We start from the raw sequence: 12,348 nt of genomic DNA on the forward strand, positions 1-12,348 counted from the left end.
CTGCCATATTTTCACTTCAGGGTTCTAAAAGTCCCTGACTTTCTTATAGTTTTTGAGTTATGAGATCTCAAAAACTAGACAAACACAATCCTGTGACTTCATTAAATTACATTGTCTCAGATGGTTGAAAGAGATAAATATGGATGGTCACTTTACTGTACTATGTAAAGCATCTGGAATAATGAAAATTATTATATATTACTATATACAGTTATATACAGGTTTATGGGAACATGGCTGTCTTGTCTTTCAACCATCTACAGAGATGCTGTTCCATAATACAAGAAGATATAATTCCTTCATTGCATTCCTTATATACTATATAAAAAAAACTACCGTATATTAAAAAAATAAAATAAAATTTAGGAAGATGTCTACTTGAGTATAACAAAACAAAAGTTATTTTTGGATGACCTCTCTTTTAAAAACAGTATTGGCAGCTTATGAATAATAACTTAACATGGGAAATACTTCCAGAAAACGCAATATATAGGCCTACACGCATAAATAATTTTAGTAAAAGTACATTTTAGAAGGATGCTATCTATCACAGCAAAGGGATATTATAGGAATATTATTGTGATAGGCCTACCATAGTAAATAAACAAAAAACATAAAGTAGTCTATACCACAGGGATACTGGAACTACCTGCATGTTATAGTGACTTTTAGTTACGCATTACTCATGCCATGCCAAATTTCCCATCCAGCGTTATTAGTGAATGGGGAGCATGGCATGAAAACAGCCCCAGCCTCCTCTGCAAGCCTTCACGGCTCTCTGCAGCTTTAAATCTGCCAGCTCCTCCCTCTTCTCAATGACAAGCCCGCAGAGCCTCTTTAACGCGTCCAGTGGAAATGACAAACCAGAGGCGCTCCATCGGCCAGCATGAGAAATAATAACAATAATCATGGGCTCTAGCAACACCTCATCCGAAACTCAAATCCTACGAAACTAACGCGGTATCAAAGGGTCCTTTATTTGGTCTTTAGACGCCTGAAAGTTGGACCGGGTTTTGCCAAATGGACGTCGATGGACTAGAATGAAACCTCCACTTCTATCGGACTGAAGGAGGGGGGGGGAACGGGAAAGAAACCTCTGCATGTTCAAGTTTCCTGCTCTAGCGAGAGGGGCATCGCGGTGTGCGTGTATGCGTGTGTGTGTGGCGTGCGCGCGTGTGCGTGAGTGTGTGTGTGTGAAGTGTGTGGCGCGTGTGTGTGTGCGCCCGCCAGCAGCGGCAGCAACAGCAGCAGCAGCAGCGGCGGCGGCGGCAGCGGGAAGGGAAGTTTAGCGCCGTGATTTTTCTTTTCCTTTCTTTTCCTTTTCTTTCTTTTTATTTATTTATTTTCACGTCACACCAGGAGACAACCGGAATAATATTTCCCTGATGAAAATTAATCATCTGTGGAGAGGCTCTGTGATCGTGACTATGATGATGATGTCGAGTAAGAGTGTGGAGTGGCTGCAGGAGGAGCTGGAGACCGGGGCCAGCTCTCTGCTGCTGCTGGACTGCAGACCCCATGAGCTGTACGAGTCCTCTCACATCGAGTCGGCCATCAACCTGGCCATCCCGGGCCTGATGCTCAGGAGACTGAAGAAGGGCAACCTGCCGATCCGCTCCATCATCCCCAACAACGAGGACAAGGAGAAATTTGTCAAGCGCTGCAAGACGGACGTGGTGGTTTTGTACGACGAGGCGACCTCGGAGCGGCAGGAGACCGGGCTGGGGAGCTCTGTCCTGGGGCTGCTCCTGCAGAAGCTGCGGGACGACGGGTGCAAGGCTTTCTATCTGGAGGGTAAGGTCGAAACAGAGCATTAAATCAGGAAATAGTCATGTGTTTAGTGTTTTAGCATAGCCTACAAAACGCGTTTTTAATTCATAAAAAGCTCCATAACTCTCCACTCTCCCCAGTAGATTACCACACAGATTCCCCTATGGGGTCCTGCCACCCGCAGCATGATGAGACATACTTTAATCTCACTATTATTTAATTCACTGAAATTGTCCCAATTAGGGAATACTCGCATGACTGTTCAGATCATTGGCTTCACTCTCACCACGGCTAACTCACCACTTACAGTTACAGTAGTTTACAATTCAATACTAAATCAACAACAAAAATATTCTCATACAGGCTAGGTTTCCTGGGATTACATTTATTACAGGCTGTCTTAAATGGGAGTCCGTGATATGTTTGATACGTTTGAGAACCTGCACTGTTAGACAAAAATGTTATATAGCTTTATTTTTGAAAAATCGTAACGTCACATATCACAAGTCAAGATTAATCAGTAATCATAATGGCAAAAAACGTTGTTACATCCTACTATTACATTGTAATTTGAAATGTCACAGTGTGGCGCTACTTAAAACAAGTCAAACTGTGATTACGCGTCTATAAAGTTTGGCTGTATTGTGATTTATTCAACCCTAAAGGCAGCGACGGTATAATATCCTTAAAGAAAACTGTATTCATTTGAGTTCTCTCCAAAAGCATATCGTTATTGTTACATAATTAACAATGTAACAGACGGTATCGTCAGAGTAGAGTGAAGTCATAAACTTAATGAACTTTGCCATTGGACATCGTGAACATAGCTGCTGTTTCGTAGCCTATGCTAAATACATAATTAAGCAATTATTAGGTTTTTCAGGCTAATTCTGTGACAAATCGCGTGGCTGTATTCTCCAAAGTAAGGTATAAATGCGTAATGTGTCTGAAAATATCGAGTTGGGTCAAATATGTTTTCAATTAAATGCTGCAAAATGGCCCCGCCATGTTGTGCTCCTTCAGGAAAAGACAGGCATTTTTTCATGAATGAACAGGCAGAGAAACGAGGAGACGACGCGCTCTGTAGACATACAGTCCTCTACCGAGACAGAAAAGAAAGAACAGCTAGAAACAGAGCGAGCCTAGGAAATAATGTCATAATGTTATCAGTTAGGGATGTAATCGGATCTCTGCATAAACATCTCGCAGGAAAGGTTTCATACAAGTCGCAGGCTGAGCTGCCATTCACAAAAAGTCCACTGAGTAGTGTTGTAGCGGAGCGGCTGACAGTGTCCTGCTGCATTCTCCCCAGGGTTCATCTTTTCTCAATGGAGCAGATCTGTCAAAGCTGTCTGGTTATTCATAATGATTTAAATGTCACGTTATCCTCTCATAAACTATCACATCATAATGCTAGCCTTTACCCAGTGATGTAAAAAGGTGGTAAACTGTGACCTCTAGTTGGTGATCATCATAAGGCATAAACAAAAATTAATTATACTTTCAGAAAATTAATTAATTATACTTTTTCATTTTTTTACCCCAATTGTAAGACCCTATCATCATGTACCTTACATCAGGTTGACACTACTATGATGTATAATATGAATTTATAAATCTGTGTGTCAAAATGAAAATGTTGGTTAACTCTAATCTGGAAATGAAAACTGAATTTAGGTGGGTTTACACTCCCTGACCATTCCTGTACTACTGTATGTGTTTAATGGATTCTTGTTCTTATTTAAACACAATTCATGTGTTTAGTTGTTGTTGCCGTCGTCACACACTGTTTTTCAAGATCACTTTATTAACATTCAAGATTTATCGATGCGTTTACTGCCATTCAGAAGGTTCATTTCTTGTCATTCAGGTTCAGGATCCAGCTCTTGTCTTTCAGACTCAGTACTCAGCTGCCATTTTGTAGGTGTTGAATTACACAGGGGGAAGTTTTGGAGGGCTAAACATTTTATCAGCAACAATAGAAATCCGCCTGTCTGCCAGTTGTAGCTCACATTTCATGTAGCACTCAGTGATATGATTTACTGGGCTCCTAACATTGCTTAGGACTAATTTAGTCATACGCACATCTTCTTAGGTGTGGGGTTGAAGGGAAGTGTGCAAAAATGATGGAGAAGCCCGATGAAGACCCTTAGTTGTCTTAATTAATACAAGTGATTTTGGAGCATAGTGTGCAGGTTCTACGCTTTATTATATCCTAATATTGACCTTTTCCCTGTCTTTTCCTCGGTGTCCAGGGGGCTTCAACAAGTTCCAGTCGGAGTATCCCGAGCACTGCGAGACCAATCTGGACTGCTCCTGCCCCAGCAGTTCCCCGCCAGCCTCTGTCCTCGGGCTGGGAGGACTCCGCATCAGCTCCGACTGTTCGGACGGCGAATCTGACCGCGAGCCGGGCAGCGCCACCGAGTCGGAGGGCAGCCCGCTCCCCAACAACCAGCCGGCGTTCCCGGTCCAGATCTTGCCGTACCTGTACCTGGGCTGTGCCAAAGACTCCACCAACCTGGATGTGCTCGGGAAGTATAATATCAAGTACATCCTCAACGTGACGCCCAACCTGCCCAACATGTTCGAGCACGACGGGGACTTCAAGTACAAACAGATCCCCATCTCCGACCACTGGAGCCAGAACCTCTCTCAGTTTTTCCCTGAGGCCATTTCGTTCATTGGTAAGTGGAAGCAGGGAGTGCTCGAGTGTATGTGTCTGTGTGTGTGTGTGTGTGTGTGTGTGTGTGTCAAAGTGTACACATGTATGGCCTCCGTTCCTTCTCCCTCCACCATTATTCACCTTGCCTACATGTATCCAGGATTTTATCCACAAATCATGGAAAAATGTCCTTCCTAGAAAAGAAAGTATTTGTGGAAATCGTGACATATCTTGAAATAGAATTAGTTTCAGGGAATTGTTCTCAGCAGAAATAGTGTGGTGAACTCTGTTTGCATTAGATAGTCAGCTGCCTGTGTGTTACAGAGTAGGTTGTACACAGAATACATTTAATTTCACAATACATAAAGCTATTTTTTTGCACAAAATATGGAAATGAAGTCTTTGGGAAGCCACAAGAATATAGGCCCTGTAAAACTTGCTTTCTCGTGTTTCACACAATCTCAATCACCAGTCTATTTTCAGTATTCTACGCAATTCCCTTAATTCCTCCTGTCTAAGTCCTCAGGGAACGAGGGAATTCCCTTTCTGATGGGTCCATGAGAACGCCAAGGTCTTTGTTTGGGTCTTGGATTGTCCAGACCATTGAAATGTTCCTTATCCAGAGTAATGTCACTGTTTAGGTGGGAGGAAACATGACATATGCCAGAGCCAGAGGTCATGACAGATTTGGGTCATGTTGATGCTATATGGTACTGTCTAACTGTCTGTAATATGTAAGGATTACATCACATCTCTTTGGTTACAGGGTAATTATGGTAAGGGCTAGAGGCTCGGGCTGAAGGGGCTGAACCCAAATGTGACCTTTTACTTGTAGTTTCAGAGCATGTCAGCATCTCATTTGTTGGAAGTTGTGGATTCCTTATACATCTTAAATTAATATGTGAAAGTGGTTTCAGATATTACAAATAGTTGAGGAGGGATTTCATTTTTTTTTACTTTCCTGGCATTTTAACAGCCTGATAAATGGAAAGTTCCTCTGCATGTTAAGATAAATCAAGTAACTCTTGTTTTATCATGTATTTGAAACATAATGAAATTCTGTCTATCCGGGATCTGATATTGTTGTGTGTAAAAACGATGGAATGATGCGCACAAATCTGCAGATTAAATATAGGATTGTACACTTTCTCTGGACCCATGACTACGTATTTCACTTTAGAGACTAGATTTGTTGGGTTTGGGTATCCTGACTACGATGGTGGGTCTCTTTCCTTTTGCCTTTTATTTTGGCAAGTGAGCGCACATCACATGCAAAATTAATTTGGCATCCCCTCAGCAGCTTGAGCTTGTGAGCCAACTGACCCCAATCCTACAACAAGAGATGCAGGCAGAGAGAGCGAGAACGGGCTATCCATCAGAGAGAGAGAGAGGGAGAGAGAAGACAGAGACAGAGAGATAGAGGAGTGGATGAGAGAGAGAGAGAGAGAGAAGAAAGCACTCAACTCTTGCTTTAATGGCCAGTAGTGATAGTGCAGCGGCTCGCATCTGATAGAAGGCGGATGGATGTAGCCTGTTAATAATGTAAGACGGTTTTATTCGGGTTTTTCCATGTATGGAGAGCTAGAAAGCAGAAAGAAACAGACTCCATCCCTCCGGAAAAATATATCTCTGTGATTTTCCGCTGTCATTGAGAATGATCGTTCAGTTTTGGTTCAAAAATATGATAATATAAAATGTCAGTATATAATAGTTCTGGAGAGAAAAATGTAACTATTTCTTTTATAGTTTATCTATTAATTGTACTTGTTTTGTTACGTGTCCTTCCTATAAAAGTGTTGATGAAAGTGCCAACTAGAAAAATCCATATTCTCACTCAGGTTTTATGTAAGCAAATCTTAACGCTCCTTTTTCCCTTTGACTCATTGATAATTTGAACGTGTATGACTAGACTTAAGGTTTTCGCAGTAACCTAATCCTCTCCCGTCCACTCTCCTCTCTTCTTTCGCTCTCGTCTTTTCCTCTGTTCTCTTTTCTCTTTCTTTCCTTGCCTTTCCTTCTTCCTTCCTCTCCTCCACCAGACGAGGCCCGTTCGAAGAAGTGTGGCATCCTGGTCCACTGCTTGGCCGGCATCAGCCGCTCGGTCACGGTCACCGTGGCGTACCTGATGCAGAAGCTCAACCTGTCGCTCAACGACGCCTACGACTTCGTCAAGCGGAAGAAGTCAAACATCTCCCCGAACTTCAACTTCATGGGCCAGCTGCTGGACTTTGAGCGGACGCTGGGCCTCAACAGCCCCTGCGACAACCACTCTTCCTCCCCGACCCATGAGCAGCTCTTCTTCACCACCCCGACCAATCACAACGTGTTTCAGCTGGACACTCTAGAGTCCACATGAAAATCGGAGGACCGTCCCGTCAGGGTCGAGGTGGTGTTGTTACCATGGTAACAATGGCTGCGCTGGAGGAAGCAGCCAGTTTTAATGAATGTTTTAGCCTCCCGAGACTCCTTGTCTGAGAGCCTGGCCGAGGAGCAGCGGTGAAGGGACAGGGGAGGTCACAGATGACAGGTTAAAGGGGAAGGGGAAAAGCAAAGCGGAATGCGAAAGCTATTTTTTAACCCAGCGGGGCACCGATGGGTGGGCGTATGATGGCGTCCTGCTCAGAGTGATTGAGATCGTGGAAGAGCCCCGATCAACTTGTCTTGAGAATGGCCCGCTCTGTAACGGAGGGAGAATGGAGGGGAGATAACTGACTGAGAAACTGAGCGAAGGCCACAGCAGGACAGACAGCTTCATACAAAGATAGGAACATGGAAATCTACAGTGCTTGATTTATGAGACGACAACGTCCTCTCTGTCTTTCTCTCTCAGCTCTCGGGCTGAGCTGACTGGTGCCAAGTGGAGAATCTGGGATTTACTAGTAGGAAATCTCACTCTACTGAATGTAGAGTTTTTAAAAACCAAGGAATTAACACACACACAAACAAAGTATGTATGTTTGTACTGTATGTATGTATGTTAGCGTACATAGCAGAAAATGTATGGGCAGTTCTTAACAAATGAGTATGTCTATATGCATTTTTGTATATTTTTGTGTACATTTATGCACAAATGTATACCTTATATATACACGCATAAAAATCTTATCTTTGTCCAAAAACATAAAGTAATCCAATCTAATAATGGCTTAAGAGATTGTAAAACTAAAGAAGGGGGTGGGTGTGGCTACACCAACAAAAGAGAACATTGTTGTGATATTCCTAGTTGTCTTTTTTTGTAGTTTTTTTTTCTTTCTTTTTTTTTTTTTTTTTTTTTTTTTTTAGGTTTGTAATGACCTAATGCAGTTTGCACAGTGGTGTAGCCATTGACTTGTTGGCACTTGGAGCCAGTGCTGGAGGCAGGCAGATAAAGAGACATTCAGAGAAGAGGAGTGGAGAGGAGAGGCCAGTCCCAGGCTGCGACGAGTCCCAACAGCTGCACAGTCCGGTGGGGAGGGAGCAGGGACTGGGGTTTGGGCGTGGGGTTAGGGTTAGGGTTAGGGTTAGGGTTGAGGCTGGGGGGGTAGGGTTAGGGGTTAGGACAGAGGTCAGTGGTTAAGGCTATAGGGCACAGGGATTGTGGTTGGGTATGGGTAAAGATATTTGATTTTGAAGAGTCTGGCAAACTGGATGAAAGAGTGGAGTTCCTAGCAGCACAAGATATGGAGTAAAGTCAGTTCTTCTCATTACAACTGTACATCAAATTGTCTAACAAGAATTACCAGTTGTTTCCTACAGCTGCCTAATTTTAATTTCATCTTTCATTTCCTTTCAGTGAGAAATTAAGCTCAAAAGCTCCTTGGAGGCTACTGTCGCAACATGTTGTCTTACTGCTGGGTTTGCCAAACTGGTAAATCCATGACTCTGAGTTTAGATTTTGAGTTGGAGACTTGAATGAGAGGTTGGGGTTGGGGATGGTTAGGCTGTGATAAAATTTCCGAGCAACTTTTTGGGCAGCTTTACTAAGCAACCTTGGGCAAGGAAGTGCCTCAACACTCTTGTATTGCCTACATTGCAAACTTATTTTTGCCCAAGGGGAAGTTATTCAATTTGTTGTCCTATGCCTCATCTTAGGTCCCATTTAGGACTCAGCTAGATTGCCAAAAAAGTTGCTCTTTGTACCGTTGCCAGGACAAGTGTTTAGGGCGAGGACAAGGGGTTGGGCTGAGATTGTAACTTTGTCTGGGGGTGGGGTGGGGTCGGGGTGGGTGTCAAGGCTGGGGTGTGTAGGGTCCAGGGCCACAGTAGGGTGTAGGTAGGTGTGGGATAAAGAACAGAACTGGCACTGACGGGGGACAGAGGCTCGGAGAGGGGGTCCGGCTCTGGGACTGACCTCAGCAGCAGACTGCACTTAGCTACTTCAATAGCTTCTTGTTCCTTAACTGCATTGGAGAATATGGAAGGGAGATCTTCCTGCAAAGGGATCGCCCGTTTCGTCAAAGAAAATTTTGTCTGAGTTGATTCACCCTTAAGCCTTGGGTATATTATATTAAAGATATATTACACACAAATTGATATATATTATAGAGCTAATAGTAAACAGATCTATATTATTTTCTATACCTGAGCATGCTGTGGTACTGTATGCTCTCTAACAGTAGAAGTAACCAGGGGTTGGATGTTGCTTTACCAGTTGGAAGATGAACGATGAGGACAGTTTTTTTAACTACTGTTGCTGCTGAACACAGCGGCACACAGTATGTAGCCAGGGAGGTTTCTGAGACCCTGTCCACATCAGTAGCATTTGAACAACATGTTAATTTGAAAACTGTTTTCAAAAACTGCTCTTGAAACGAACGCTAGAATCCTGCAGTGGTTTCAGGAACTTCTTTAAGTTCCCCCCAAAAATATGTTTAAGTTCCCTAGGGTGCTGCAGCCATCCTCCTCAATACTTTCCTCTTGGGGGTGGAGTAACAGTGCAGCAGTGCAGCAAGCATGTAAAATGTAGGACTTATATGGCAAGATCTGTAGGCGAAGTGAGGCACAATGTTCAGAGCAAAGCAACGACAAGTGGTTTCAAAGCAGTAATGTGGACAGGGTCTGCAACAGAAACAGAGAACTGGATTTCAGAGGGGACGGCTGGTGAATCTGACCAGGGTTGGTTTTAGCTGGCCTTATATAATCTTTCTAACTTGTTTCTAATGCTGACTGTTCAATACTCTTTGTATCTCACTTTAGAAAAACATTGTGTAAAAAATGAAACGTTTGTTATCTGTTATTTGAATCAGAACACGGTAATAATGGACAGTGAGCTGTCTTTTACTGTAACGGGTCACACAAGGTCCTCTTTGTTACTCTGCAATATATCAAACACCTTTTTGCAGTATTTTGTAGATCCAAGACCTCAGAATTTTTAATTCTTCTTCTTTTGTACTATATCTATTATATATAATTATACAAGATCCAGCTCAATGGCTTGTGGACTGAAGTAACATTTCACCTGGGGTGTCCAAAATACAGGGCTCCGTGCCCAGTACCAACCTGAGAAAGGCCCTCTCTCTCTCACACACACACACACACATACACACGCATGCAGATACACACACACACACACACACAGCTACACACAGCCAGAGCTGTGGTTCAGCATGCCAGTTATGTTTCACAATAGATGATTACGCCACCCGGCTTAAATAATTACAAGGTTTTTTTCCGTCTTGTTTTGATATAATGTGCTCTATGCTATTCCTGTGGCCTTTCAATATGAATATATATCTAAGTATATATATGTTATGAGTTTATATGCAAAGTTCCTCTCCTATTATAGCATCAGAGATGAAAATAATACTACCATGCTTGAATGGACTTCCCTTGTCTGAAGTCATATCCCACTTACAATAAAGAAATGTTGAGGACTTGATCACTTGCACCCTAGGATTGAAATATATTTCAGTACGGAGCTTTTCTATTTAAAAGAATATTGTTGATTTCAAGCTGCTTTCTTGTGTTTTTGTGTCTTTGTAACAATGAAAGAGAAACTAAGTCTTTTTCTCTGTTTGTAAATTTGCCAGATCACAGGAACGGCAGTTTCTGTGTCCTTACTTGTAGCTACATCTTGGTAAGAATGTGCTCACGAGCTTGGGAGGAAAAGTGAGAAAACGAGGAGAGGAGAGGTGGTGGAGGAGGCAAAAACAAAGTGAAAGAAAAAGTGAATGATTAAAAATGTTACCTCACTGAGGAATTTTTCAGGGATTTTTTTGACAATGCATCTTGCATCGTGTTACAGCTTCAAACACATGTTGAATAGCTGTTTTGTATTGTGCTGTAAACAGTTTTTAAAAGATGCAATCTGTCTCTGTGTATAAAAACGGGGCTTGTTAACTGGGGGCAGTTCACCTTTCTGTCTGCTGAAGGAAATACGATTGACCCTATGTATTGTACAGTATATGGAAACAACACAAGACATGTTTATACCGCGAATAAATATTGAAATATTTTTTCTTTAAAACCTGTATCTTGGTTATTCATTCCCATGAAACTGTATCAGAATCACTTTCCTACAGTAGGCAGCTGTAGGAAACAACTGCTAATTTCAAGATTACAATTTGTTAGTTGTAGACTTAATGGCAAATAATGTTGCAAATATTTCTATTAGTTTTGATCTATTGAAATGATACAAGTGCAGCAGTAACATGGTATTCATCTTATAGCTTTCATATATGCACTGTACTTGAAAGCCTTGCTGTATACTGAAAGAAGTTGTGTTTAAAACAACAAGGCTGTGGTAAGTGTTTTTTCACAACGCTACGGTTATGCTAGGCCTAAGACTTCCTCTCTTCCCACACACACACACACACACAGGGCTTGTCTTGCTGTGTCTTTGCTGTGGTTTTCAGAAGCACCATGGTTTCAAAGGTTTCTGACAGTGAGATATCCGATTGCTCAAACTGCAACTCTGCCACTTCCCTTCCCATACACCACTGTGTGTGTGTGTGTGTGTGTGTGTGTGTGTGTGTGTGTGTGTGTGTGTGTGTGTGGTAAAGAAAGAACATCTTGTTTGTGTTCATCATAAAAAAACACAACCGCTCCAACCGCTGTTTGATCAGCCTATTATGCCTGACTAGACAAACCTTACCCTCTTCATAGTGTATATTAGTACATTTTACTACATTATTTAGTACATAATGACTCATTGCAGTAATATATACCAGCATGGGATTTATGATACTGTATACCAACATTGGAAAGCCAGATATATTGCAGCATTGAAACGAGGCTTAAAGGAATAGTTCACCCAAAAAGGAAAATTCTGTCATCATCTACTCACCCTCATGCCAAATGAAACACAGGTGAAATTTGTTAGTCCGTATAACACACAGGGAGGTTGCCAGCACAACTCCATAGCAGCCTTCTCCAAAACAACTGAAGTCAATGGGGACCAGTTCTTTAGAGTTCAAAAAAAAAAAAAAAGCCAAACAATCACACTGTGAATAGAAAGACCTATACACCATTATTTGTTGCAAATCAATCAGCTGTAGTTAAGATTTGCACTAAATTATGGTGTAAATATAGGTTTTTTTGGAACTCTGAAGAACTGGTCCCCATTGACTTCAGTTGTTTTGGAGAAGGCTGCTATGAAGTTGTGCTGGCAACCTCCCTGTGTGTTATATGGACAAACTTCACCTGTATTTCAACTGGCATGAGGGTGAGTAGATGATGACAGAATTTTCATTTTTGGGTGAACTATTCCTTTAACCACTATCTTTCTCCAAAATGCAGACAGTGATGCATTGTACAATATTTGTGTGTGTGTGTGTATGTATGTGTGTGTGTGTGTGTGTGTGTGTGTGTGTGTGTGCGTGCACGCAAGTGTGAATTCCCAGATAACCGTTCCTGTCTTCCTCAGCTTCTCAATTTGTGGGTAATGATGGCACATCTGCACAGTGTACATGTAAGAAGACAGCGAGGGAGAAAGAAAG

At 42.2% G+C, this 12,348-nt stretch overlaps 1 protein-coding gene across 1 annotated transcript; it reads left to right on the forward strand.

Moving 5' to 3' along the window:
- Positions 1-855: 855 nt before the first annotated feature.
- dusp7 (dual specificity phosphatase 7) lies at positions 856-7,874 on the forward strand. Its single transcript, XM_071922180.2, has 3 exons — positions 856-1,794; positions 4,026-4,454; positions 6,472-7,874. The coding sequence occupies exons 1-3, from the start codon at positions 1,386-1,388 to the stop codon at positions 6,786-6,788; spliced, it is 1,155 nt and encodes a 384-aa protein (XP_071778281.1). The 5' UTR covers positions 856-1,385; the 3' UTR covers positions 6,789-7,874.
- The last annotated feature ends 4,474 nt before the right edge of the window (positions 7,875-12,348 follow it).

Source organism: Centroberyx gerrardi, chromosome 5, assembly GCF_048128805.1.
Source record: "Centroberyx gerrardi isolate f3 chromosome 5, fCenGer3.hap1.cur.20231027, whole genome shotgun sequence".
Lineage (NCBI taxonomy): Eukaryota > Metazoa > Chordata > Actinopteri > Beryciformes > Berycidae > Centroberyx > Centroberyx gerrardi.

Bases quoted from the DNA above. Each gene is read 5' to 3' on its own strand.
- dusp7 (XM_071922180.2), top strand. From the start codon at position 1,386: ATGAAAATTAATCATCTGTGGAGAGGCTCTGTGATCGTGACTATGATG. The intron at 1,795-4,025 runs GTAAGGTCGAAA...CTCGGTGTCCAG, and splicing joins CAAGGCTTTCTATCTGGAGG to GGGGCTTCAACAAGTTCCAG. The intron at 4,455-6,471 runs GTAAGTGGAAGC...CTCCTCCACCAG, and splicing joins TGAGGCCATTTCGTTCATTG to ACGAGGCCCGTTCGAAGAAG.